The sequence below is a fragment of the Trichomonas vaginalis genome, chromosome V, assembly GCF_026262505.1.
Source record: "Trichomonas vaginalis G3 chromosome V, whole genome shotgun sequence".
NCBI classification, from domain to species: Eukaryota; Parabasalia; order Trichomonadida; family Trichomonadidae; genus Trichomonas; species Trichomonas vaginalis.
The window spans coordinates 23,356,844-23,382,855 of NC_067207.1; the positions used below are offsets into that span (position 1 = coordinate 23,356,844).

General features: G+C 34.3%; 13 protein-coding genes and 1 pseudogene across 14 annotated transcripts, besides 11 other annotated features; 7 read left to right on the forward strand and 7 right to left on the reverse strand.

Annotated features, from left to right (window-relative positions):
• Positions 1 to 12: 12 nt before the first annotated feature.
• On the reverse strand, positions 13 to 1,971 carry TVAGG3_0388950 (DDE endonuclease family; the record flags this gene model as incomplete). The annotated part of the gene is made up of 1 exon (XM_001308128.2): positions 13 to 1,971. The coding sequence occupies one exon, from the start codon at positions 1,969 to 1,971 to the stop codon at positions 13 to 15; it is 1,959 nt and encodes a 652-aa protein (XP_001308129.2).
• Positions 1,972 to 4,391: 2,420 nt separating this feature from the next.
• Positions 4,392 to 4,451: a mobile genetic element.
• Positions 4,452 to 5,224: a mobile genetic element.
• A 293-nt stretch (positions 5,225 to 5,517) lies between these two features.
• Positions 5,518 to 5,626: a mobile genetic element.
• A 141-nt stretch (positions 5,627 to 5,767) lies between these two features.
• Positions 5,768 to 5,876: a mobile genetic element.
• A 141-nt stretch (positions 5,877 to 6,017) lies between these two features.
• Positions 6,018 to 6,126: a mobile genetic element.
• Positions 6,127 to 6,267: 141 nt separating this feature from the next.
• Positions 6,268 to 6,376: a mobile genetic element.
• A 141-nt stretch (positions 6,377 to 6,517) lies between these two features.
• Positions 6,518 to 6,626: a mobile genetic element.
• A 139-nt stretch (positions 6,627 to 6,765) lies between these two features.
• Positions 6,766 to 6,873: a mobile genetic element.
• Positions 6,874 to 6,993: 120 nt separating this feature from the next.
• Positions 6,994 to 7,055: a mobile genetic element.
• A 2,032-nt stretch (positions 7,056 to 9,087) lies between these two features.
• Positions 9,088 to 9,109: a mobile genetic element.
• A 324-nt stretch (positions 9,110 to 9,433) lies between these two features.
• TVAGG3_0389060 (uncharacterized protein) lies at positions 9,434 to 9,889 on the reverse strand (the record flags this gene model as incomplete). Its single annotated transcript, XM_001308129.1, has 1 exon — positions 9,434 to 9,889. The coding sequence occupies one exon, from the start codon at positions 9,887 to 9,889 to the stop codon at positions 9,434 to 9,436; it is 456 nt and encodes a 151-aa protein (XP_001308130.1).
• A 223-nt stretch (positions 9,890 to 10,112) lies between these two features.
• Positions 10,113 to 26,012: part of a mobile genetic element that runs on past the window's edge.
• Positions 11,004 to 11,531, reverse strand: TVAGG3_0389080 (protein of unknown function, DUF4107 family; the record flags this gene model as incomplete). The annotated part of the gene is made up of 1 exon (XM_001293467.2): positions 11,004 to 11,531. One exon carries the CDS (start codon positions 11,529 to 11,531, stop codon positions 11,004 to 11,006), a length of 528 nt encoding a protein of 175 aa, XP_001293468.2.
• On the reverse strand, positions 11,757 to 12,485 carry TVAGG3_0389090 (uncharacterized protein; the record flags this gene model as incomplete). The annotated part of the gene is made up of 1 exon (XM_051232321.1): positions 11,757 to 12,485. A coding segment is annotated over one exon (729 nt), but the record flags the coding sequence as incomplete, so codon positions are not given.
• Positions 13,039 to 13,542, forward strand: TVAGG3_0389100 (protein of unknown function, DUF4106 family; the record flags this gene model as incomplete). The annotated part of the gene is made up of 1 exon (XM_001321021.2): positions 13,039 to 13,542. One exon carries the CDS (start codon positions 13,039 to 13,041, stop codon positions 13,540 to 13,542), a length of 504 nt encoding a protein of 167 aa, XP_001321056.2.
• TVAGG3_0389110 (uncharacterized protein) lies at positions 13,539 to 13,940 on the reverse strand (the record flags this gene model as incomplete). Its single annotated transcript, XM_001321022.2, has 1 exon — positions 13,539 to 13,940. One exon carries the CDS (start codon positions 13,938 to 13,940, stop codon positions 13,539 to 13,541), a length of 402 nt encoding a protein of 133 aa, XP_001321057.2.
• TVAGG3_0389120 (uncharacterized protein) lies at positions 13,966 to 14,616 on the forward strand (the record flags this gene model as incomplete). Its single annotated transcript, XM_051232322.1, has 1 exon — positions 13,966 to 14,616. The coding sequence occupies one exon, from the start codon at positions 13,966 to 13,968 to the stop codon at positions 14,614 to 14,616; it is 651 nt and encodes a 216-aa protein (XP_051102052.1).
• Positions 14,813 to 15,025, reverse strand: TVAGG3_0389130 (uncharacterized protein; the record flags this gene model as incomplete). Its single annotated transcript, XM_051232323.1, has 1 exon — positions 14,813 to 15,025. The coding sequence occupies one exon, from the start codon at positions 15,023 to 15,025 to the stop codon at positions 14,813 to 14,815; it is 213 nt and encodes a 70-aa protein (XP_051102053.1).
• On the forward strand, positions 15,607 to 16,556 carry TVAGG3_0389140 (organellar and viral DNA polymerase type B; the record flags this gene model as incomplete). The annotated part of the gene is made up of 1 exon (XM_051232324.1): positions 15,607 to 16,556. A coding segment is annotated over one exon (950 nt), but the record flags the coding sequence as incomplete, so codon positions are not given.
• TVAGG3_0389150 (ATP binding) lies at positions 17,593 to 18,606 on the forward strand (the record flags this gene model as incomplete). The annotated part of the gene is made up of 1 exon (XM_051232325.1): positions 17,593 to 18,606. The coding sequence occupies one exon, from the start codon at positions 17,593 to 17,595 to the stop codon at positions 18,604 to 18,606; it is 1,014 nt and encodes a 337-aa protein (XP_051102055.1).
• TVAGG3_0389160 lies at positions 18,626 to 19,156 on the forward strand (annotated as a pseudogene). Its single transcript has one exon. A coding segment is annotated over exon 1 (531 nt).
• On the forward strand, positions 20,623 to 21,483 carry TVAGG3_0389170 (KilA, N-terminal/APSES-type HTH, DNA-binding family; the record flags this gene model as incomplete). Its single annotated transcript, XM_001308130.1, has 1 exon — positions 20,623 to 21,483. The coding sequence occupies one exon, from the start codon at positions 20,623 to 20,625 to the stop codon at positions 21,481 to 21,483; it is 861 nt and encodes a 286-aa protein (XP_001308131.1).
• Positions 21,657 to 22,130, reverse strand: TVAGG3_0389180 (uncharacterized protein; the record flags this gene model as incomplete). Its single annotated transcript, XM_051232326.1, has 1 exon — positions 21,657 to 22,130. One exon carries the CDS (start codon positions 22,128 to 22,130, stop codon positions 21,657 to 21,659), a length of 474 nt encoding a protein of 157 aa, XP_051102056.1.
• On the forward strand, positions 22,224 to 26,003 carry TVAGG3_0389190 (organellar and viral DNA polymerase type B; the record flags this gene model as incomplete). The annotated part of the gene is made up of 1 exon (XM_051232327.1): positions 22,224 to 26,003. The coding sequence occupies one exon, from the start codon at positions 22,224 to 22,226 to the stop codon at positions 26,001 to 26,003; it is 3,780 nt and encodes a 1,259-aa protein (XP_051102057.1).

Genomic DNA, 26,012 nt, shown 5'->3' on the forward strand with positions numbered 1-26,012 from the left:
CATCTTTGCGAGCTATTTGTGTTCGAGAGTCTTGTACCATAAAGGTGGCATCTCAGCAGTTGAGCATCCCTTCAATGCATTGATATCTGTTGATGGAACAGAGTATGCGACTTCATCATTGATCATGATCCAATATGCACTTTTTTGCAAAAAGACCACGTAATTAAAATTGCAATAGGCAACAATTGCAATCAATTGATATCTTTGCCTTTCGACTGTTGGGAGTGTCAACTTTTTCGGGAAGTCAAAGATGACTTGATAAATCGAATCATTCTGCCACTCTCTCTGAATGTCGAAAGTCAAGAATTGTGGCCATGATGTGTTCCTTGTAGTTGACAAATGATATTGAATGGCATGATCGAGATCTGGTTCTCCAATTCTGGTGTGAATCGAGTAGCAATTTGTTTGTTCGTTGGCACTATCACGGTAAGTGATTCGGAAGAGTTGACCGATTCCTGGTATTTGCTCTGCGAGATCTGTGATCAATCTTGTCATCGTGTCATCACAATCTTGTGCCTCATATGTTGAGTTACCAAGTAATGTGGCAAGTTCATGGGGAACGAAGACTAATCCTTTGGACTTCAATGAATTCAAATTTGTAAAGATACTTGACATCTCTGTTACGATGGGAGAGGACTGATTGGCAACCTTCAAAACTTCTGTTCTCACTTCGGATATGTAGAACAGAACCTGTAAACATACGTTCAAATGACACGTATTTCCCATATTATGAAGACCAACAATACCACCTTTAATTGGGTAAAGGTAGTTCGCCTCTTGTGATGACTGTATGATATCGACAGCTTGATGAGCGACAGCAATGATGTTCCGCTTTGATGGTTTCATGGAGGGTGCAACAACAGCAGCGACGGTATCGCTTGAAGGAAGAACCTTTGTTGGTGTAAAATCTTCGAAAAGGAGTAACTCTTCATTATCATTCAGGGGTGATCCATCAATGTTATAATTTGTCAAACCGACTAAACCTGATATGATCAGAGGAAGTGATGTGCGCTCACCTCGAAAACCATTTTTCATGCAGGACCAGCATGACTTGAAACGTGCAAAGAAACGCTCGACAATCTGCCTGTCTTGGGCAATGGCGTTGTTGCGTTCAACGTCTGCTTCTTCGTGGCTTCTCTTCATCACCACGGCAGTAAGGTGATATTTCTGGATTCCAATATAGCCCCGGTCGGCAAGTACAGGATATTGGTAATCATCAAATCCTCGCTTTACTGTCAAAAAATCCGAGACTTTTGACAAATCGAAAATCTTCTTGTCATGGACTGCAGCCATAAACTCAACGTTTTGATGTATGGCTTTTCCATCTGGTGACACGAGGACTTGGAGCTTAATACCGTTGCAGTGGTTTTTTTCATCCCAACTATAAAGCCTCTCTTCCTTTACCGAAGGAATGTTGAAAGGAATTGTAGTGCTGTCTACAGCTGCAACAGCATCAGGGAAGTTTGTAAATTTGTTCTTCATTGAAGTTAACGGTGGACAGTGATTGGGAAGAAAATAGCTCGCAAAGATTGGAAATGCAACATTGGTAGTTCTTGTAACTAATTTGGAATAGCATGACTGGGAAATATGTAGCAACGGACATAATGCTGAATAGGGCAAGTATGTGCAGTAATATGTGAGCGTGAGGAAGAGAGACTCGATTGTTGAAAATTTGACCTTCCTTCCTCTTCTGGCCCTTCCACAGTTGGATTCAATAATGTCAGCGAGGTATTCCAACTGTTCATATGTGAAGTTGCACAATGATCGGAGCTGGAGCTTTGGATGCATCCTGATGAATATTGAAATCGAGAACCTGGGCATTGGATTGGTCAATGTCATCTCTTTTGCCTCTTCTTCATTTAATGGCTCTTCATCTGTGTCGGAATTCTCAGGTGTAACAGTAACAACAATGTTCGCCCTTCTGGATTCTTTTATCTTGGTGATGATATCTTCATCGCATGGTTCATCCATGTTGATAAATGAAGTGATTAAAAGATATAAAAATCTTATCAAATTTGAAATAGAGTTCAAAATTAATAAATAATGAAACCCAATCAATTTAATCATATCTAGATATCCTAATATATATCATTTTAAACTTGAAATTAAGAAACTGTGAAGAATTAAAAAACGTTTAAAATCTTTCATACAATTTAATCATATCTATATATTCTAGTATATATCATTTTAAACTCGAAATTAAGAAACTGTGAAGAATTAAAAAAACGTTTAAAATCTTTTAATAGAAATAGTTTATTTAAAAAATAAAAGTTTAACTGGTGCATAAGTAAAAATTAGATTCTCGAACTTATTATTATTTTTGATTGAAATATTAAAATAGTATTCCAATCAAAAATAATAATAAGTTCGAGAATCGTAATTTTAGAACTTTTTTACATTCTTCACGCCTGTAAAATATTCCATAATTACAGATTTTATTAATTACTACTTTTTTAGATACATTCTAAAGCTGGCGAAGCAACGCTAAAGTGATGATTAACAGTGAATCACTGCGACGACCCAACATAATATATTGAGATTAATTTTCTAGGTACGGTTGAAATGGCGGAGACCTTCTGGCTGTGCCTCAGAGCCCCTAAAATATTTCAAAAGAAATATTTCTACCATTTCGTCGAAAGATTAATCTCTGACTATGTCCGAGATAGCATCACTCAGGCGAAAGTATTACGCCGAGAATACCGATAGAAGTTTCTATCTAGTATAAGCGCCAGTATTTAGAAGAAAACATCTAAAAAAATGAACTATTTGTTCCATTCAATTATCAATTTTTTTTGTGAAAAAAAGAAATTTTGAAATTATACTTATAATATTGTTAGCATATATAAAATAAACATTTTGGGAAAAATTATAAAATTTTCCCAAAAATTTTCAAAATTTTTCCTAAATATTAGTCACCGTTACGGTTTTTTCTTTGGGGGCGAGCTTGCGAGCCCCCAAAAAAAAAAACCGTAACGGTGAGCTCACATTTCGGCATAGTTTAAGTCTAGGTTTTGCATTTTAAAATGTTTGTTACCTTATCTTCTTTCAAAAAGTGGCAAAAATTTGTTTGAAATTTGAAAAAGATATTTTTATTTGCATAAATGACATTCAACTAAGCTGTAGCATGATTCTTTTGCATGCTCTAGTTTTTTTCTCAGTTCAATCTCCTTCCATACTCTTGCTTTTACCAGTAAGATCGCACCAAAATTCTCAAAATTTAAGATCTCCAAATTTTATGTCCAACTCCAATTATCAAACGCCCTCATTAACGCCACTCATAGCCATCTTTCATGCATGAGAAATCGTTATGAGAAGATTTTTTACGGCTAATTATCTGATTCAATTCAGATCAATACTCAAAGCCCCATTATTTATTTATAAATCCTTGTTTGTCGCCTATGCGAATAAAAATTCTTTTTATATTTTAAACAATTTTTTTCACTTTGGAAGGAGAAAGGTGACTAACATTTTAAAAATGCAAAAACCGACTAAACTATTCCCAAATATCCATCAACATTTTTCCCAAAAAATTTCACAGGAAAGTTTGCCAAAGCGGAACCCAACTAATATGTTCAATTCATGAAAATTTTATTTTAATTTACTAGGTTTATATAAACTTTTGAACCTTTTATAATGTCTATAGCAACTCAAATCAATTGCAATTCATTAATTTATTTGTTTGAGACAAATCATTAATTTATTGATTTTTTTGAAACAAAAAAAGGACATAGGAACTATTCAATTTGTTTGTAATCCTTTTTTATCCACACTTGCTGAAAAAATAAAAAAAATTAATTGTTATATAAAATATCTTTGTATTTTGATTACATATTCTATATGTGGTATTCCGCAAATCATATTTCATATTCCATATGTGGTATTACATATTCCAATAAAAGGCACTTAATGTGCATTTTCTAATTCAATTAGATTTGCACATTAAGTGCCTTATTATTATAATAACTTTAATATGGAATAAGTCGAGTTTATTCCAATATACGAGCTTATGCTCATATGTCGGGTTAAAATCTGGCGTTTGGCAATGTCGCAAAACGCCGATATGCTAATTCCTAAAAAATTTTTTTATGAAAAAATTCTTTATTCGCAAAAGGTATAGTATTTGCTCATGTACGAACATATGCGAGAAATTCCCACTTAATGTCAGTCATAGATAGAGTTAATAAATAGAAAGAAATGAATAAAAATACCTCTCATTAATTTTTACAAAATTTATTGTTGGGGCATTTTCTTAGGAGAGGGTAAATTTGAATACCATTCAAAAGTAAAAATTCACAATTTGTTCGATTTGGACATATAATCTATTATTATATATAATGTAATTAAGAAAAAAAATAAAATGACCTGCATATATTAATTATTTAGATTGCAAGGAGAAAGGGACAAACTATCCAGTGTCACTTTTCAAAGGAATAAAAAAAATAATAAAGATGGGGAACAGGACAAATTTGCCACACGGCACTTTTTTTAAAAAATTTAATGGAGCGGAGCGATACTCTGCTGCAGGAGCCCCAAGGCTCCCAATCATTACGAAAGGGAGCCTCAGGGCTCCTGAGAATCCATCAGCAGAGGCCTTTTCATTTGGCCTCTGCTGATCAAAGATTCAGCGAAGCCATTCTTCGTCTCAGGAGCCCCAAGGCTCCCAATCATTACGAAAGGGAGCCTCAGGGCTCCTGAGAATCCATCAGCAGAGGCCTTTTCATTTGGCCTCTGCTGATCAAAGATTCGGCGAAGCCATTCTTCGTCTCAGGAGCCCCAAGGCTCCCAATCATTACGAAAGGGAGCCTCAGGGCTCCTGAGAAACCTCTTTGAGAAGGTTTTCTTTAAGAAAACCTTCTCAAAGATGATTGTCAGCATTCACTCAAAATCTACCAAGAGTTTCAAAGTTTCAAATCTATCTGAAATGAAGCTTTGAATCTCTTGTATATCTAATTGTAGAGGTACCTTTTCAAAATGTCTTCTATTGATTAAATTTAATCAGTAAAAGTCATTTTGAAAAGGTACATCTCTATAATTGCTATTGAGCATTCACTCTTGGAACCTTGGAGCTCTTGTGTAGTGCATGAAAACTCCAAGATTCTAGCATAAAACATATATCATAGACATAATTTCTTCAAATATAATTTAAGGTTATTTTTTAAAAAATTAGAAAAGCGTAATTTAAGGTTATTGAAAAAGTGACACCTGGCAAATTTGTCCCGCACTCGATTGCAAGATTCAAAAAAGCTATTAAAATTAGAGACTAAATAAATAGCGAATTGATTCATATGGATTTATGTAATTGTGAACATTAAAAGAGTTTATTTATTGATCTAATAAAAAAAGATAAAATATTCTTATATACGAAAAAAAGAGATCTGACATTGTGTCAGATCTCAGTAAAAGTGACATTTACATGTCAAAAAAATAGAATGAGTTTAAGTAATTAAAATTGAGGGTGAGAGTAGTATTGTATGAAATAATATCTCTCACCCTCCAATTCATCCTATGGCGCCGAAAAAATTTTGGTGAAATGCGACCACATTTCACCAAAATTTCTCGGCGCCATATAGAGAACTAGAGCCTGTGAGGTACTGATACTATCCATGTACCTCGCAGGCTCTAGTTCCAAGCCAAAATGGCTAAAAATTGCCCGCAATTGTTCACATTGCGGGCAATTTTTAGCCATTTTGGCTGGGAATTGGAGGGTGAGAGTAGTATTGTATGAAATAATATCTCTCACCCTCCAATTCATCCTATGGCGCCGAAAAAATTTTGGTGAAATGCGACCACATTTCACCAAAATTTCTCGGCGCCATATAGAGAACTAGAGCCTGTGAGGTACTGATACTATCCATGTACCTCGCAGGCTCTAGTTCCAAGCCAAAATGGCTAAAAATTGCCCGCAATTGTTCACATTGCGGGCAATTTTTAGCCATTTTAGCTGGGAATTGGAGGGTGAGAGTAGTATTGTATGAAATAATATCTCTCACCCTCCAATTCATCCTATGGCGCCGAAAAAATTTTGGTGAAATGCGACCACATTTCACCAAAATTTCTCGGCGCCATATAGAGAACTAGAGCCTGTGAGGTACTGATACTATCCATGTACCTCGCAGGCTCTAGTTCCAAGCCAAAATGGCTAAAAATTGCCCGCAATTGTTCACATTGCGGGCAATTTTTAGCCATTTTAGCTGGGAATTGGAGGGTGAGAGTAGTATTGTATGAAATAATATCTCTCACCCTCCAATTCATCCTATGGCGCCGAAAAAATTTTGGTGAAATGCGACCACATTTCACCAAAATTTCTCGGCGCCATATAGAGAACTAGAGCCTGTGAGGTACTGATACTATCCATGTACCTCGCAGGCTCTAGTTCCAAGCCAAAATGGCTAAAAATTGCCCGCAATGTGAACAATTGCGGGCAATTTTTAGCCATTTTAGCTGGGAATTGGAGGGTGAGAGTAGTATTGTATGAAATAATATCTCTCACCCTCCAATTCATCCTATGGCGCCGAAAAAATTTTGGTGAAATGCGACCACATTTCACCAAAATTTCTCGGCGCCATATAGAGAACTAGAGCCTGTGAGGTACTGATACTATCCATGTACCTCGCAGGCTCTAGTTCCAAGCCAAAATGGCTAAAAATTGCCCGCAATTGTTCACATTGCGGCAATTTTTAGCCATTTTGGCTGGGAATTGGAGGGTGAGAGTAGTATTGTATGAAATAATATCCTCACCCTCCAATTCATCCTATGGCGCCGAAAAAATTTTGGTGAAATGCGACCACATTTCACCAAAATTTCTCGCGCCATATAGAGAACTAGAGCCTGTGAGGTACTGATACTATCCATGTACCTCGCAGGCTCTAGTTCCAAGCCAAAATGGCTAAAAATTGCCCGCAATTGTTCACATTCCCATCTTTTGTTGGTAAGACGAAGAATATGAAATAAATTATGAAGAAGATAATGATGAATAAAATATCACTTTTTATATTTTTGACACGTAAAGTTGTCACTTTTCTGTCAAACTGTTTTTATCGTTTTCGTATATAACAATATTAATGAGAAAATTGAAAGAATAGAGTGTCCCATTCACTCGTGTTGGTCGCAATGTATCATTCTGTGAGACATTGCCTCTGCATGTCTCCCACAATGGCACAATGTTCCTTGGAGAAAGACCTGGAAGGGGGTCCTTTCTCAAGGTCAGGGCCCCTTCTAGTCTTTCTGGTCCTGGAAGGAGCGCTTCTGACTGGTCTGTGCGCTGCTTCCAGGAAGATCAGGAGATTGCTTGAAGTTCACGGCAAGTGCATTCCGACACCACAGATGCACTTGCCGCAACATATAATTGCGAGTGTCTGCTGCTTTGGTCAAAAGAAGCAGCAGACACTCGCAATGCGAACCGAATTGTCCCAGAAAGACCTGGAAGTGGGTCCTTTCTCAAGGTCAGGACCCCCTTCTAGTCTTTCTGGTCCTGGAAGGAGCGCTTCTGACTGGTCTGTGCGCTGCTTCCAGGAAGAACATGAGATTGCGACAATAAGCTCCTATCAACAAATTTTGACTAAAAATATAAAGTATCCTTTTGTGATTTAACGAATAGCTCAATTTTAAAATAGATTTGATTCTAATAATAAATTGAATGAGTTTCGCTTACGTTTAGAATTTAATGATTTATATGATTTTTTCGTTCACAGAAGAGTCATTGATATCCAATATCAAAAAAACAGCAAAGATACACCATAATAAATGATATTGAAGCTAAATATTACATATTTCAACATATCTAAAAAATTATTATAAGATTAGATCTCATGCAATGCCGAGCAGTTTCCTAAAGCATAATTACTTATTTAATATTCACATTGCAAATTATATACATTCTCACGAAGCAACATGAAATAGACTGTCCGAATTTGAATTCAAATAGAGATCTACTTCAAAAGGATTTCTTACAATATGTAATCTCGATGTTGATCACTGGAATACAAGGGATGCACGTAATTTACAAATTGTTGCAAAAATAGTAGTGCAACAAAAATTTTATTTTTAGCTTGTCACTTGATATATAACAATTGCAAAAACTCAATCAAAAATAGGATTTGAACAACTTTTTAAAATTATGAGAAAAATTCTATCGGCACATTCTATTCAATTTTAAAGTATTTCTTTCATATTCCAATCGATTATTCAATAATTGCCAATCCCAAATTTTAGTTCAAAATTCAAAAAATCCCTAATTTTAATTTCAGATGAAATCTCGCAAAAATAACATTGTTTTAACCATATAAATATATATTTTATATATTGTATAGTGATTTTTTAATATTTTTATGAGTAAAATCGAGAGTGAGGAAATTTGGACTACAAAAAACGATAGAAATGAATAGTTTACATGGGAATTCAATACTTACAAGTATTCAATGTCACTTTTGTGCTCGAGATTTTGACTCTAGTATATTTGTATTTTTGTTGAGATGTTTTAACGTAGTTTAAATTATATATAAAAATTATTTGTTGATGTTTTCATTTCAAATTTACATGATGGGATAGTCAAATTTTTAGAAGAGAATTTATACCATAAATCACATTATCTCATTGAACTGTTAATTTTAAATTTCGAGATCGCGCTTTGAATAATTTCTGAGTGGATAATAAAGAAATTTTATAATCGTCTTTTATAATAACACTAATACAAGTATACCGTATCATTTTTTGCTTATTTAGTTTTGTGTAGTATTGTATTTTTGAATGAGAATCGATAATTTTGCAAATTACCTCAGACTTTTCAGAGGATTGAGTGGCAACTCAATCCTCTGAAATAGTCTGTGGTAATTTTTAGTCTCTACACTATTTCAATATAAGCTCCATTTTTAAACAGTTTTTAAAAATCGAGCATTGAAAAGTGTGATGAGACTGTTTCATTATTATCAAAACCATCGTCGTAAATTTCTCACAAATGATTCAAGATTAGAATAAATATTATTAATATACTGATAATACACCATATTTATCATCATATGACAAAGTTGATTTTCAACATATTTTTATCATTCGCATAATATCCATAATAATTCACAAAATTCTCATTAAGGGTATAGTAAACTCAAAATTCTAGAGTTTTGAGAGTGCCAATAAACTCTATAGGCCTATATATATCTATATTTTAAAGGAGAGGTTACGCCATAATATTTGATATTATAAATTATTAATTCAAAATAAAAGTAGAAAATGAAACTAATTTTATTCTAACCTATATAAATATATCAATAATCTAAAATGATTATAGTCTGAACTATATTTTACCAGATTATCAAATATAAGAGAAATGAAATAAGGCATAAAAATATCATAGCATAATTATTGGATAAATGCATTAATAAATTATTTATATCATAATGAGAAAAAATCAAAATAAGAAAATGAGCATAATAATAATTTAATTAAAAACAAAAACAATAAATAAAATGTAATTTTCGTTAATCAAAGTCATCAATGTCTTCGTCTTCTGATTCCCATTCGGACTTGAAAACTTGATAATCTCCTCCTGGTACACTCTGAATGGATTTTTTGTATTTGTTCTGTTTTTTAGAACCTTTTGTAACAGTTTTTGTTTCAATATCATTTTGGAGTAACAATTCTCTTCAAATGATTTGACACAATCTTTGGGAAGTGGGGGAAGATGTAATGCTTTTTGTATATCTCCGAGAAAATGCTCTGGATCATTCCATTCTAAGATTGCAACGTTAACTCTAATGTTAATGTTCTTCCAGGCTCTTGATTTGTCCAAATAGCATGCAATTTTGGAGTTAAACGCTTCATTCATGCAGGTAGATCCAATGGAAGAAACTTTGGAAACTATGGGTGTCCATTTGTGAACCCAGTCATAGAGCATGAATTGAAGTTGGATCGAATTGACACCTTTTTGCCATTCAAAGCATTTGTAATTGTGCGGTTCGCAAAAAGAATGATTGCCTACGTAATGGTAGACACAATTCTCCCACATTTTCGTACGTTTGTCAATATTTTCTTCGGCAAAACATGACCAAAGCCACATACTTAGGCTTGCATTCAGACCCCAGAAAGGTCTCTCTATTTTTTCAATCTTCTGAGTCTTGAGTTAGTATGGTTATCTTCGGTATGGTGGCACTGCGTTCCACCTTACTCATTATATGTGAATTTGACAATTTACAAAACCATTAACATATATTTTACAACACAAACGACAACACTAACTTAACCTTAAATATTTATCACATAAACCACCTCATCTCACCTCTCTGTACGTTATATATTGTGCGCAGGTCATTGCCCATGGCAACTCCCCGCGACACAATGCACGTGCATGAAAAAATAAACGTTCTCACTAACGTTCTCACTAACGTTCTCACTAACGTTCTCACTAACGTTCTCACTAACGTTCTCACTAACGTTCTCACTAACGTTCACACAACCATAACACCAACTCAACCTTAAATATTTACAAAACCATCTGACACATAAATGACTTCACTAACGAACTCACTAATGTAAAAATAAACGTTCTCACTATCGTTCTCACTAACGACTTCACTAATGTTCTCATAAATTTTCCTCAATATCTTCATCATCAGTGTTAACCCTATTGTAGTCATACTTGAAGCCATAAACTTTCTCTAACTTCTTAACGTACAATTTACATAACTTACCTTCGTCATCGTATGGTTTAATGATATAACTATTTCTATCTTTATACACAGTCAATGAAAAGTCAACTGGTCTCGGATGTATTTGAAAGAACATGTTATGCTCAGGAAGGAAGAATAAATGTTTAAATGTATGTTTGTTATACTGTGGAATTCGAATGAGTTGCTTTTGTTCTGTCATTTACATCCAAATAAAAATTTTCAGTAAATAAAAAATTAATGATATCACCACCCTCACACGTATGAAAACATAGCACAAAAATAAATTTAGGGTAGATGGTTAGATCTAACCTCATTTCTACCCTCATTTCTACCCTGTTGAATTCATTGCTTTATAACTCTCTTCCTTGGTTTCTTTTTAGTTGCTTTCTTCACGTCTGTCTCCAACTTGACTGTCTTTCTTCTTCGTCCATAATGATACCAATTACTTCCACCAGTCAATGGGTCAAATGGTCGTTCATAAGGGTTTCCATACATTCCATAAGGTCCGTATGGATAAACCGCTGGTGGAGAAGAAACATTTTCTTTAGTTCCATCGACTCTATTTAAATGCATTGTTTCACCTTTCATCTGGTCATTAAAGTCTTTTGCGTGTTTTGCAAACTCATCGTCCTTTCCTAAAGCATTTTCTGACTCAGTCGCAACCAAATTGGATGCTTTATTTATGAGCCCTATTTTATTTAATCTTAACTTCTTTGCAACCCAGCCTCCAATCTTCCCTTTATTTGCATCTAATGTCTTTGAAACCCTTCCTCCACTCATTTTATTTACTGCGTCATAAGCTCCAAGTGCTTTTGCTCCAAATGCTAATGCTTTTGTTCCCATTGCGCCTAAAGCTGCCCAAGCTACCATTTACCCCATATTAAAATCATCTCTCTTCAATATTATCTCATAAAAGTTCTCGTTACTGGAGAAAGTCAATGAAACATAAACATTCTCACGGGCTTCACCCTCACCGCTTTGCGGTCTATCTAACTTATTTCTTATATCATCTATTCGCTTCAAAATGTCTGAACAATTGCTAACATCTTCTACAACAGTTATTTCATCATGAACGACCTTTAAGAACAAGCTCATTTAATATGCAATTAAAATCATCTCAATAATGAGTCCATCCTTTCCATCTTTAGGTAGCACAACATCTTTCATTGAAGAAGGTTCGACAAGTCTTATGTTAAACTTACTGACAAAGTTTGTTATACTATAATGCTTCGGTGGCGAATACATATAGTTTGAAAGACATAATATAGATTCTTCAGCAAATTCACTTATACTGGATTTTATAACAATGTTCTCACGAGACCAAATACCACCAATTGACAATCTTGTAAGCAATCCTGCTGAGCCTTCAACTGTAAACGTCGATGGTAACATTCCACGAAGGTCATCTATTGACATCTTTGAGTCACTGAATTTAAATATTTTCTTAAAGCAATCGTCATTATCTAACCATGCAATAGCTTTGAAGTTTTCATTCGAATATACATCTGCTTCATTAAATGTAAATCCTGACTTCTTTGCAGAGACGACTTTAAAATCTATTGAGTTTGTTTCAAAATTATATGCTATGGTAACTTCTGAAGGTAATGGATGTCCTTCCGCAGTCAGTTGTTCTCTCACTACCGTTTGAAGCTTTGTATTAAAAACTTTCATGTCATCTCCTGTGTCTAGGTTCACATACACAGCAACAGGAAAACTATCTTGCTTCTTTGTTTCATCATTATATCTCAAAACATTAAAGTTCTTCAATAATATTGTCCTTCCTGCTGGAATACTTCGAACCTGTCTGATTTCAATAGCTTTCTCACCTCCTACATACTCTACCCAATGTCTTGGATATTCATAAGTATACTGACTTTCTTGAATTTTGGTTGGTTTCATCATAACATGTTCATAGTATATCTTTATACTCTTGTCAGTTAGACTCGGTGCTATGTTCTGAATATTTCTGACTTGCATTTTTAATGGAGATAAAATGAAGCATTTAATACATGACGTAGATGAAGACATGAATGAAACTACAGACAAACTTAACTCTTCTCTTATTCTTCCTTTCAGCAAAGATTATGAATTCTGTTCAAATGGTGTTTATTTCTATTGTGGAAAGATGGGCTCAGGTAAGACATTTAACCTCATTCGTCATATACTCATAACAGAGCGTTTAGGAAACGACTCTTACTATGACCAAATCATTATATCAGCAACTTCAGACTCTATGGATTCAACAGCGAAAACATTCATGAGTAAAGTTCAAGCATCTGTCGTTAAAGTTCCAGACAGTGAACTCATTGAATTTCTTCAACGTTACATTCGACGTAAGAGAAAATATTATGCTATTGTAGAGTTCATACAGTCAGGAATGCAAAAGACTTCAGAAGAGATGGAAAGAATTATTGACAAACACCACTTACGTCAGTACTCAGGAGTTTACGATATGAAACGACTGACAAACTACATTCTATCAAAACTTTCAAAATACCCCTTCAAAAAATATCCTTCAAACACTCTGCTCGTTTGTGACGACTTCGCCGGAAAAGGTTTAGTTTCAAAGCCTGACTCACCATTAGCTAACATCATAACTAAAGTCAGACATTACCATTTAACTGTAGCAATACTTATGCAAACATGGAGGTTTTTAGCTTTAAACATAAAACGTCTCATAACTGACTTCGTTATCTTTCAAGGTTTCTCACGTTATGATATTGAACTCATTTGGAAACAGTCAGGTATAACATTACCTTTTGAAGAAATTTGGGAAGCATATAAGTCTCTCATCTCTCCTCGTTCATACCTTGAGATTCATATCATGACTAATACCATTAAAGTCAAAAATATTCCATGGGAACGACCAACATTGTTTTAAATCTTATGCTTTAATTGACTGATGGTAAACAAATTCCATGCATCTCTGTCGCCATTTCTGTTAATATTTTTGCTGTCATTCATATCATCCACTTCCCCATCCGTTAACTTTTGAGGATATGCGTTAGAATAGCTGTTCTTAAATGAAGGCTTTTCACCTTTGAGAGCATAAACTCTATAACTTTCTGCATACTTTATGTTTGAACCTCCTGAGCCATCATTGACATAAATTTTTATAGGCTTCCACCCTTTGTTCATATTCCTGCTTCTTCCCTTAGCTCTTTTGTTCAGTAGTTCTACATCTTTATACACAGCTCCTGTCTCAGTGAATTCAACAATATTTTCATTCGTTAGCTTTACATTCAAACCCTTGTCGAGTATATTGTTCATTTCATACATATAAAAGGTTTTTATTCTATATGAAATGAGAAGCAAATCCATCTTAGCTGGTGCCGTTAATGTTCCAATTGAACCAACATCAAATGTTGACTCACGAACGACAAACAATATTGTCATAAAGAACTATAGTTCAGAGTGTTTGAAAGAACTAGAACCAGAACTTAAGTCGGGAGGGCTCAAAGAGCCCATCATGGCGCATGGCGCCGTGAATTTAAACACAGCTTCAAACGCTAACGCTACATCAGATGTTAAGTTAGAGTATCCACCATTAGACCAAATTCTTTCAAGAGAAGCCAACGACAATCCTTACACAAATGTTCAAACAAATCCTTCAGATAACGTAGACCATTACCTTCTTCAATTATACCAAACAATTTTACTCAAAGACGATAAGAAGCTTTTGGTAAATCTTATAAGCAAGAACCAAATAATTCTAACAAAGGAGGACCTTGAAAATGTTATATCACGAATAACAGGAAAACAATGTGTCATTGACTATCTCGACCCTGAAATCGAATGCTGTGGTCAAACGCCACCATTCATGAAAATAGGTAACATCCGCATTATTGAAATACCAGGAACTACAGGAGTTGAGTTTAAGTATAAATATTCGAACGAGTATACAAAACTTTCAACAGAATATAAACTTTGCTTGAAATATGTTTTAGTAAATTAAAGCAATTTGTAATATCTATCCAAAACTTCTTCAACAGTATCGAACTCATCTTCATAATACAAACCTAATCTTATTGACTTGGTGCAGTTTTCACTAACACAATATTTTTCTGTTCTCTTGACTGACATAACTAACTCATTTGTTTCATCAAACAGCAACAACCAAAGTTCATGACCTAAAATATAACATTCATACTTTATATTTTTAGCTCTGAGTTCTCTTGTAAGCCGTTGCATTTAATATTTTCTAAAAAGTCAACTTCAACAGTCATTCGCACTGGTGCCTTCAGTTCTACAGGCTCTCCTTGAAAGTCAACAAGTCTGAATTGCATGTCTTTCAAATTATGAGGACTAATGCGAACCCATTTACCTAAATGAGTTGTTATGACAGGAACGTTTGGAATGAACATTGAATTGACTGCATAACAGAAGGATTTATATTCTACTGAACCTTTACTATTAACTCCTGAAATGCCTGTGACATTAGCTATTTTTGACTCAATGTACAAACAGTTGCCATAACATACGTATGGAACAGATTTCATCTCAATCGTTTTGTCAACACTTTTCAAAGGAAATGTCATATGGTATGCTCCCAGAAGCAATTGAACTCTATGACTCATTCGTGTTATCTTAAACTCCTTCGCATAACTGAACTTCAAAACTCCCGCAATAAGTTTAACATTCATTAAGTTTTCTTCGTTATCCTTGTTTATTGTAGTATTTATGAGAGCATTTAACACTCCAGCTAATGTTTCCATCTTATATTCTACATTATTGTGAAATCTTATTTCGTGCTTCTTTCCATCTATTTCAAGCTCCATGAAATCTGTTTCGTCAGTTATAACGAATGAAGCAATAGTATTGAAGTCAACCATTCTGAATGCAAGCGCCTCATTCTGTAGACCTAAGTTTGTTTGTAGCTTTACTGTTCCGTATTCGTTCGGGTCTGTACTTTGCAAATAGAACAACATTTTATTCTTATTAAAATATGACTATTGCTGCATATGCGTATGAAGCTGACAGAGCTAAACGTTTATATTTTGGTCAATACTCTCTCACACTTACTGACAAATATATTGTTATTTCTGATGGAAATACTGAGAAATACATAACATGGAAGGACTATGAAAAGTTTGACCCTATTTTAACTCCATGTACTATGCCGTTTATAAAGGACGGTGAAATTATTGAAAAAGATAATACAACCGTATATAGGTCTGTTTATGAAGCATTAGAATATATGTTGAATCATAACCCAAAAAGATTTGACCCAAGCACTACACCATGTCCAATGCCTTTTATTAAGGACGGTGAAATCGTAAGAGTTCCGGATTCAACGGTTTACACAGCTGTTCAAAACAGTTTACAAAACATTTTAGCGAATATCTTTAATTCAGAAACTACAGAAATAAAATTACCGTATATAACAGATGCTAAAGAAATTAAATCAAAAACGACAACATTATTTACGTCACTTAATGATTTAATGACTTATATCATTAATACTCCTTCTCCGACTACAGCATTTGATCCAAACTCGACGGTTTGCAGTGTACCTTTCATAAAGGACAGTTCAGTAATTGTTTTAAGGGATTCAACAGTTAATGAATCATTAAAGGCGTCATTAATGAAAATCATTGATTTTAATTCATTCACGAATACATATAATTCATTCATTAATGTTTCATATGCTTCTAAAGAAGGTGAGCCAAAAACTATCAATAAAGCGGTGTATGAAATAAAAGCATCAACGACGAAATTGAATTCGTTAACTTTTGATGGTGATAGTTTCGTTAATGACATAACATCGGGGAAAACAATTTTAACGAAAGAATACTTAAAATCTCATGTTAGTGAGTTCGTTGAAATTGAAAAAGAAGGTGGAATTAAGTTCGATCCACTGAATTTCATTTTCAGCTTAGCGAATGCGGGTGTTAGTTTCGCTGAATGGACAACAATACAGAGTGAAATAAATGCAATATGGACGTTTTTGGGGTCAAAAGCGGGCATGGGTGAGCTTGTAAATGCTGCAAGAACATTAGGTGAAACAGGAAATTTTGTAGATGGTTTTAAAAGACTTGTTTCAAATGTTTTAACAAACACAAAGAAATTATTTAGATATACCGTACATAACGGACGGATTTTCGAACAGATAGCAACAAACCCTCCGGTTATGGCTGCGTTGATGATGGTTAGAGATATAAAACCACATAACGACGGGAACGAAGAACATGAACAACAGGATACTGGTCGGGTTATTCGAGACATTAAAAACGTGTATCCTGAAGTTATTGATTTATTTAGAGGAGTTAATGATTCAATTTCAAAACATTCTATAACCCTCGATGAAGAGAATAAATTAACAGATTATATATTCGTCATTATTGCAGAATTAATGAAGAGTAAATGAAAAAGGAATTGGTGATATCATTAATGTCAGCGATGTAATGATGAAAAAAATTTTGACTCATTATTTACAAAACCGAAAACAGAATATAGTCTTTATGACGTAATTACCGAATTAATGAAAAAGATTAATGATAATAAGAGTTCTGGCGGAAGAGTTGAATTAGAAGTGAATGATGTTAATGAGAAATTAGCCGAAAAAGCAGACAAAAATGAGCTTTTAGCTCTGAGTGATAAAGTCAAGAACCACGTTCATTATATAACTTCAGACGAACAGATTATAACGGACTACCACGGATATTTAACACAGGGTGAAAAAGTGAATACGAAAAATGTTAATGAAAGAAGATATAAATTCATTCGTGCTAAAGGTTATGACATACACTGTACTGTACAGTATGACACAGGTATAGCACCACAATCATTTGGTTATAACGCTGAAATTTATGCTTCATACTTCTTTGTTAACGGTGTATTAGTTGAGCCAAGATTTAGGTTGAGAGTTAAGGCAAAAATAACGTTTGAAGATGCTATTAAAAGTAAAGCTGACAAAGTTGAACTCGAAGCAATGAACAAAGTTTTGAAATCTCATAAACACAACATCTCCGATATAAATGAACTTCAAGCTACATTAGACAGTAAAGCTGACAAGAACCATACAAACGAATCCTTCACTACTGTTAGAGCAGACGACATAATATTGAACTATGATTTGGGTTCAAATGCACCTTTAGAGAATCCGAGTACAAGCGTAAAAGATACTCTTAACAATTTAGATAAGAGTTGCAGGAATATCGAAGATCATGCCAGAAACTTTGAAGCATACGAACTACCAGCAATGTTAGATAAGAAAGCAGATAAAACTTATGTGGATGCAGAACTAACAAAGAAATTTTCGAAACCAGATACAATGACATTTACAACAGAAATTATAAATGGTGAACCAGCAACTCCATTTGAATTTGTTAGAGGTCTTCAACCAGATACTTTTGAATTTTTCTTGGATAATTCTATTGAACTAACATTACATTATAAAAGTGGAACAAATGCAACATTTCATCCGGGAGATACATTCCAAATGGTATTTAATGACATAAGTTCTTTAGAATATGTTTATAGAGTTATGAGCATATATGATTTAATATATCCTATAGGAGCTGTTTATACGTCTATGAATCCAATAAATCCAAACACTTTATTTGGTGGTAGATGGTATGAAATAGTTGACAGTTTTCCATTCTACACTAATACGCAGTCAATGAAGATGGGAGGTTCAAAGAAAATAGGTATTGAAAACCTTCCTTCACATATGCATAGGTTCAGTGGAAGAACATCTGTGGAAGGAAACCATTCACATTCAATAACAAAAAGAGGTTATACAAATCTTGCAGCGGGTTCGGATAGACAGGGAATGCATAGATATGATATTTCAACTGACCCAGTAGATTCAAGCACAGGTATTTTCTGTGGAACTGCAGGAAATCATACACATGTTGTAGCTGGTATTACAGACCCAGCAGGTAATGGAAAAGATTATATGCCTCCTTATATAACAATGCACGCTTGGATACGAGTTGGTTAAAATCTTTAACTTTACATAAATGAGCTTGAAAGAAGTATTCGAACAACATCCATGGAGGTCATTTAAGAAGTTCAATGAAGCAGCAAAGAGTTGGGGATTTACTAACAGAGCTGAAGTGAAAAAGTTCTTTGACAAAAATGTTGTACATCAAACAAAATAAACCCTTACGACTACTTTTTACCAATTTACTCCAACACTCCTGACGCATACCAATTTGACACTCTCATTCAAAGCAGAAAAGGAGGACATAAACCATTCCTCATCTTCATAAATGTTAACACTCGTAAAGCATATGCATATCCAATGAAAAATAAGGAACTCGTGAAGTGTTAAGAGTTTTACAAAAGTTTGTAGCAGAACATAGCCCAAGTACTTTAACATCAGACCAAGACAGTGCATACCTCAGCAATGAAATCACAGATTTTCTCATTAAGCATAACATAACTCACTACACTACTGAAGACCATAACCATAACATACTCGGCATCATAAACCGCTTCATAAGGACTCTCAGAGATTTAAATCAAGAGCGAGACTTTACCGAAGAAACAATGAAACATTTTCTCGAAATATATAATTCCTCAACACATTCTACAACAGGACATACACCAAATTCAATGACACAACAACAAGAAGAAAAGTATATACAAAAGAAACGAAGCCAAACACAAAATATCAGAAATTCAACACAATTTACCCTCATTCCTGGTACAAAAGTTCGTGTAGTTCTTGACGACAAACCGTTGACAAAGAAACGTTTAAGGTTAAGTCGAAATTATTATATAGTAGACTCTACGCAAGTAATGGATATCTTATAAAAGCTGCTGACGACTCCATAGCATTTTACCCTCGTCATAAATTAGTCGAAAGTAGTAATGGCAAACTTGCTGAAACCATTGACAAAGCAAAGCGAGGAGTGTTATTGAAATACTTGGCTATAACACAAACGATGACACTTATAAAGTAAGATATGAAGGAGGCGTTGAAGATGTTATACCATCTAAGAACTTGAGAGAGTCGAAGCCAACACATCTGGGACCATTAGAGCGGGAGTACTGGAAAGACAAAAATATGCCAGAAAGAATAAGAAAATTCTTCTAAACTTTTTCATTAGATGTAAATCAGACATGAACGAGAACAGTCATGATATCATTAATGGTACCATTTATTTTTGTCATAAATTTACACCAAAAATATAATTGAGGTGAAGAGGTGAGATCTCACCCGTTTTTTCACCTGTTTTTTCACCCTCGCCGCTTAGCGGCTCAGATTGCTTTAGCTTTCTCACGAATTTTCATGAATTTCCTTAAGACAGAAGAAATAAAGTAAATTTTTTATTTATTCCCGTGGAAGATAGAGCACTTTTATGACACTTTTTATTCACGACAAACAAGACAAACAAAGAAAATAAGAAAATACGGCGCTGTCGCGGTTCGAACCACAGACCCTGACCCCTCCATAACACCACCTTAGACCACTGTGCTACGTAGCCTGTCGACATAAGATTTTATAAATTGCATATTTGACGTAAATTTATTTCCATCTAGCTTCCCACCGCATAAGATATTCATACGTGTTTGTAAGACATTCATTAAACTTCTTTTCTATTGCATCTAATCTTGCGTTATTTTTTTCAATAACTTGCCTGTATTCTTCATCATCTCCAGCAGTGTTTGGGTCTTCACGTTTAAAATATTCATTGTTAACCAATTTTTTATCTACAAATTTTATTAGTGTTTGATTCACTTCGTTATGATAACGGTCATATTCTTTCAATACGTAAGTGAAGACAAAATGCGTCGTACCTTCAATCTTAAAGCTTAAAGAACTTTCAACACAGTTTTGAGGGTCTGTCAGTGCGTCAATGAGATAGTATTCGAAGTCAGTCAATAATCTTTTTAAAGTCATTTCATACAGGATAAAATTTAATGTTGTGAAGAAATAGTGTTTATCTCAGAAAAAATAACGTTAGAATTTTTTTTATTTATTTTTTTATCCTGTATATAAGAAACAGTAATGACAACATTAGAGAACACAACAACTGCTATCGTTCATGAAGCCATAAATGAAGAATACGAGTACATACAGTATAACAAACAATTGAGACTCATTCGTTCTGTCAAAGACGACATGTACCAAATGCAAAGTATTTTGACGGCTTGTTTTGCTCCAGATACTAAGCTTCCTAAAGACTGGTTTAGGAACCAAAGCACCATAGAACTATTAAGCGAAGCACAGCGAGACGTACTTTTTTCTGAAAACAGTGAAGAACAGCGAGTAGGTAAAAAATCCCAGTCGCCAAAACTCTATGAAAACCGTGAAAAATTGCCAAACGGTTTGAGAGGATATTATGTTCATAGACTTTTAGTAAATGCAGTTGCAATGTGGGCTTCACCACGTTATGCTTGGAATATTTACAAACTTCTTGACGAACTTCACAGACAAGAACGTGGAGAGATGGAAAAGAAACTTCAAGCAAAAGATGAAGTCATTGAATCCAAAGACAAAAGCATACAGAAAAGAATACCGCGTTCAGTACCAAAAGGAAAGGAAAAGAACTATAAGTATATGATTTATACTGAAGAGTTGGAGAATGAAGAAGATAAAGATATGGTTATGTTGCATTTAGTCAGAAGAAACAACAAAAGCTTTTATGACTTAGCTAAAATATATAAATCTGACAGAAACTGGTTCTATCGTGAAAACTTACCGATTTCAATGACTCCGAATGAACAAATAAAGGAAATTGTCAAAAATACTCTTCCTCAAACACACTATGACATCAAAGGTTGCACAATACTTACCTTCAAAGAAGACTTACCATTACTGAAGGAAAAAATAACAGAATATTTCGATAACTTCAAAGAGGAAGAATGAAGTCACGACAACATTAACGAAGAAGTCACGACAACATTAACGAAGAAGTCACGACAACATTAATGATGAAGTCACGACAACATTAATGATGAAGTCACGACAACATTAACGAAGAGAGAATGAGGTGAAAAAACAGGTGAAATCTCACCTCTTCACCAAAAATATATTTTTGGTTAAATAGCTTCAGGGTCAATTTCTTCAACCATTTCACTTCCTTCGTCAATGTCAATAGAAGCTTCTTCAACCTTTGGTAGGAGCTTCTGTATAACATCTTTGTTCGTTATTGTCTTCAGAGATGAAGGATAATATTTCACATTTGTTTCACCCTTCTTATATTCTTTCTGTTCGGAAAGATTCATAGCAATACTGAAGAAGTCAATGTTAGAGTTCTTTATGACAGTATAATGAGTATCTTTGACATTCACGAAGAAACCCTTTTGTTTCAAAACTACTGCTAACTCTTGTGAAGTATAACGTTTGCGGTCAATGACGATAGCTAATGGTCTGACATACTGACCGAACTTAGATTCTTTCACAAACTTCTTGTTAAAGATAACATTAACGTTTGCAGCACCATTGAACTCATTCTTGATGGCATTAGCGAGAGCATTGTATGAAAAGAACTTGCAATCTTGCATGTGTTTCATTAAAATAAAAATATTCAATTATTTTGAAAAATAACTTAAAAAAAAATCTAATCTAATTTTTTCAAAAAAATATTTTTTTATTTCCTACTAAAGATGTATCGGAAGTTGTCTAAGTTAGAACACTCGGAAATAAAACAACTTCTTACAGAAGCTAATATAGATGTTGCAAAGCATTACGCAACAAACAAAAAGGCACTCGCTGACATCCTCAATGACTATAATGGTGCAATAAGTTATGATAGAATTCATGAGTTCATAAAGCCGCAACGCGGCGAGGACGAAGTCCATGCAAGAGCATTTCCTTTAAATGACGTTGCTATTGACTTATATCATAGACGTTCAGTACCTCATGAAGTAGAGAAGAGAATGTTTGACATAAAAATGCAAAACGTTGGTGAAACAAGAAGAAGAGACGACACACTGAAACAACAGAGAAGAGAGATGTTTAAGAGCGCTATAGAACAAGTTCGCAAAGCTAACGATGTCATTCGTTCCATTGACGACAAACCAAAAAAAGGTGAGAGATGGTTAAAGAAAGATGAAGAGAATAGGAAGAGGAATGTTAAGACAGGCAATAGACTCATTGACTTTAACATTGAAGCTTTAGATGAACCAAACAGAGACTACTTACACAAACATTTCGGTAAGGTTTTCATGAGACTCTTAGAGAAGATTAAAATAAACTCCCAACAGAGATGGATGGTATGTTATAAACTTGGTGGAAAGTATGAATGTTCTACGTTAAACCTCAATAATATTGGAACACTACTACATCAGCTCTTGAAGGAGAACTTTATATCAGAGATAGAAGCAAATGCTGCAGGTATTGTTGAAATGCACTATGACTTCTTCTTGACAAACATAAAGAATCTTACTGAAATAAAGATGTATGATTTAACAGAATATGAAGGCTTAACGATGTCAGATGTAAAGAAAGGCAAACCAAAAAAGAGACCATATAGAGATGAAAGCACACTGACAAATGACCAGAAAGCCATTTTGGAAGCTCTTAAGCAAACAGGAAACCCAGCACTTATAGAAAGCTTTTGGAAAGATAATGGTGAAAAGAAGTTTTATAAGAAGAGAAGCGGTCAGTTCTGGAAGTATCTTTGCACATTACCTATAAATCTTGAACGCTACCAAATCTTCAATGAACTGAACAAAAGAACTGCAACACTTATGACAGAGGACAATTGTTTCGTTTATGCTTGCATTCAGGCTGGAGTAAATGAAGAAACTATTGACCACATGAGAGAAGTCATTCGTGTTAGAGACTTTCCTCAAAGTAAAGTACAAGAAATTTCTGACGCAACTGGTATAGCATTTAATGTTACCATTGGTTATTTCAATGACTCAAGACATAATGAAATAAAGAGATATATACCAAAAGAATGTGAAACTGTTCGAACTATTGACTTACTTCTTGTTGAAGACCACTACATGCTAAATGAAAGATTACCAATGACAACATATTTCATTCGCAACTATATAGAAATCTTGAAGGAGTGTGGTGGAATGAACATTGAGAAACAGATGAAGATTTATACAAAGAGAGAAGATAAATATGTAGTTCGTTATGATAGAACAACACCACTATGGGATGTTATGAAAACATTGTGGGAGTGCAAATATTTCGAACCTATTTCTTATGGAGAACTTTTCACATATACGACTGACTTATATAAACAGAACCTTGCACCATTTAAAGATTTGACATATGCTCCAAAGTATTGTGTACAACTGAAGAAGAAAGCAGAGTCAAAAGAAGTAAATAAAAATAAGTGCAAGTTCATTCCTGAGCACGTTTTCTTTGCTGACTTTGAGTGCAGTACCGATGGCTTTCATAAAGCTTTTAACATATGTTACGACAGTGAAGATGGTTCAGTGAGTGAAAGCATTTGGGGTCAGAATTGTGCAACAGAATTTTTGGAACGACTTCCTGACAAGAGTTTAGTATATTTTCACAACCTCAGCTATGACATAAACTTCATCTTAAGACACATGACAGAAGTGAAAGGAACTCCCATCATTAAAGGTTCACGAACAATGCAAATAACTGGCTTATATAAAGGAAGGGCAATTATTATAAAAGACTCTTACAGTGTTATAAATAAGAAGCTTAAACTATTTCCTGCTATGTTTAACTTACAAACAGGACCGAAAGAAGTATTTCCATACAACTACTACAGCAGTGTTTTGTTAGCAAATGACAACAGAACTGGTGTCATTTCTGAAGCATGTAAGTTTATCAGGGATGCAGATACATTCATGAAAAACATAGATTCCATCAAAGGTTGCAGAATAGATGAAAACCACTTCGACTTAGAAAAATATAGCACGTTTTACTGCAAACAAGATGTAAGAATTTTAAGAGAAGGTTTTGTAAAGTTCCGCAATGACATATTGAAAGAATTTGATTTAAACGTTTATGACTACGTTAGTATTTGTTCAATTGCTAACAAATTATTTGAGAACAGAGTGTACTTCCCGAATGGAAATTTATATGACCTCTCAAATAAACCAAGAGAATTTATTTCGAGATGCATTCAAGGTGGAAGATGTATGCTGTCAGATAACATGAAACAAAAGAGCGAAAAGAAACTCATTGCTGACTTCGACGCTGTTTCATTATATCCATCCGCTATAGCAAGATTGTATACTTTAGAAGGAATTCCAAAAGTATTGAAGGATGAGATGTTAAGCACAGAGTATCTCATGAGACATTTATTCGATGACGACCAAAAGGAACCCATTGATGAAAAGTTTATGTCTGGTTTCTTTGTTCTCATTAAGATAACAGAGATTGGAATACATAGACACTTTCCTTTAATAGTTTGTGACCCTGAACTAAATCCAGAACTTAACGTTCCCAGAAGTCCAAACACTTGCTGTTTAATGTATGTTGACCATATAACATTACAAGACCTCATAAAATATCAAGGTGTCAAATGTGAAGTGTTGCAAGGATACTATTACGATGGAAACAGAGATATTAGAATAAGAGATGAAGTAAAGAAGTTGTTTGAGTTAAGGTTAAAGTATAAGAAAGAAGGAAATCCTTTGCAAGAAAATATAAAGCTCATTCTGAACAGTATTTATGGCAAAACTATTCTATCTCCTATTGAGTCAAAAATAACCATAGTAAATGACAGAGATGCTATAAGATATGCCATCAGAAACTACAACCATATAGTGAAGTTCGAAGGTTTGGATGGTTCAGATAAAACTATTTTCAAGCTAACGAAAAGCATTTGCAGACACTTTAACTTCTGTCCACTTGGTGTTAACATTCTGTCTATGTCGAAGAGAATAATGTGTGAAGTATTCTGTACTGCTGAGGACATGGGCTTGTATATAGCCTATCAGGATACAGATTCGATGCACATTTACAATGAAGACATACCACGTTTAGCTCATGAATTTAAGAAGAGATACGGTAGAGAACTTATTGGTAAAACATTAGGTCAATTTCATAGCGACTTCGCAGAAATAACACCTGGAAAACAAAGTTTAGCATACAAGTCAATATTTTGTGGAAAGAAGACTTACATAGACTTACTCACGAACGATTTAAATGAAGTTGCATTTCACTGCAGAATGAAAGGCGTGAAGCAAGATGTTATTGCTTTAACCGCTAATGAAATGTTTCCTGACTCTGTTCAGTGTTTCTATGATGAAGATAAAGGTTTAATGGTTCCGCAAGGAAAATTTGACAAAGACTCTGAGTTCAGTGTTATGAAGTTATATAAAGCACTTTATGACGGTCAAGAGATTGCATTCGACTTATGTAAGTCGTGTCAACCTTGCTTTGCTGAAAAGTTTAACTTTTCTATTCAGACTAAGACTTCATTCATAAGAAAGCTTAAGTTCTGAGGTCATGAA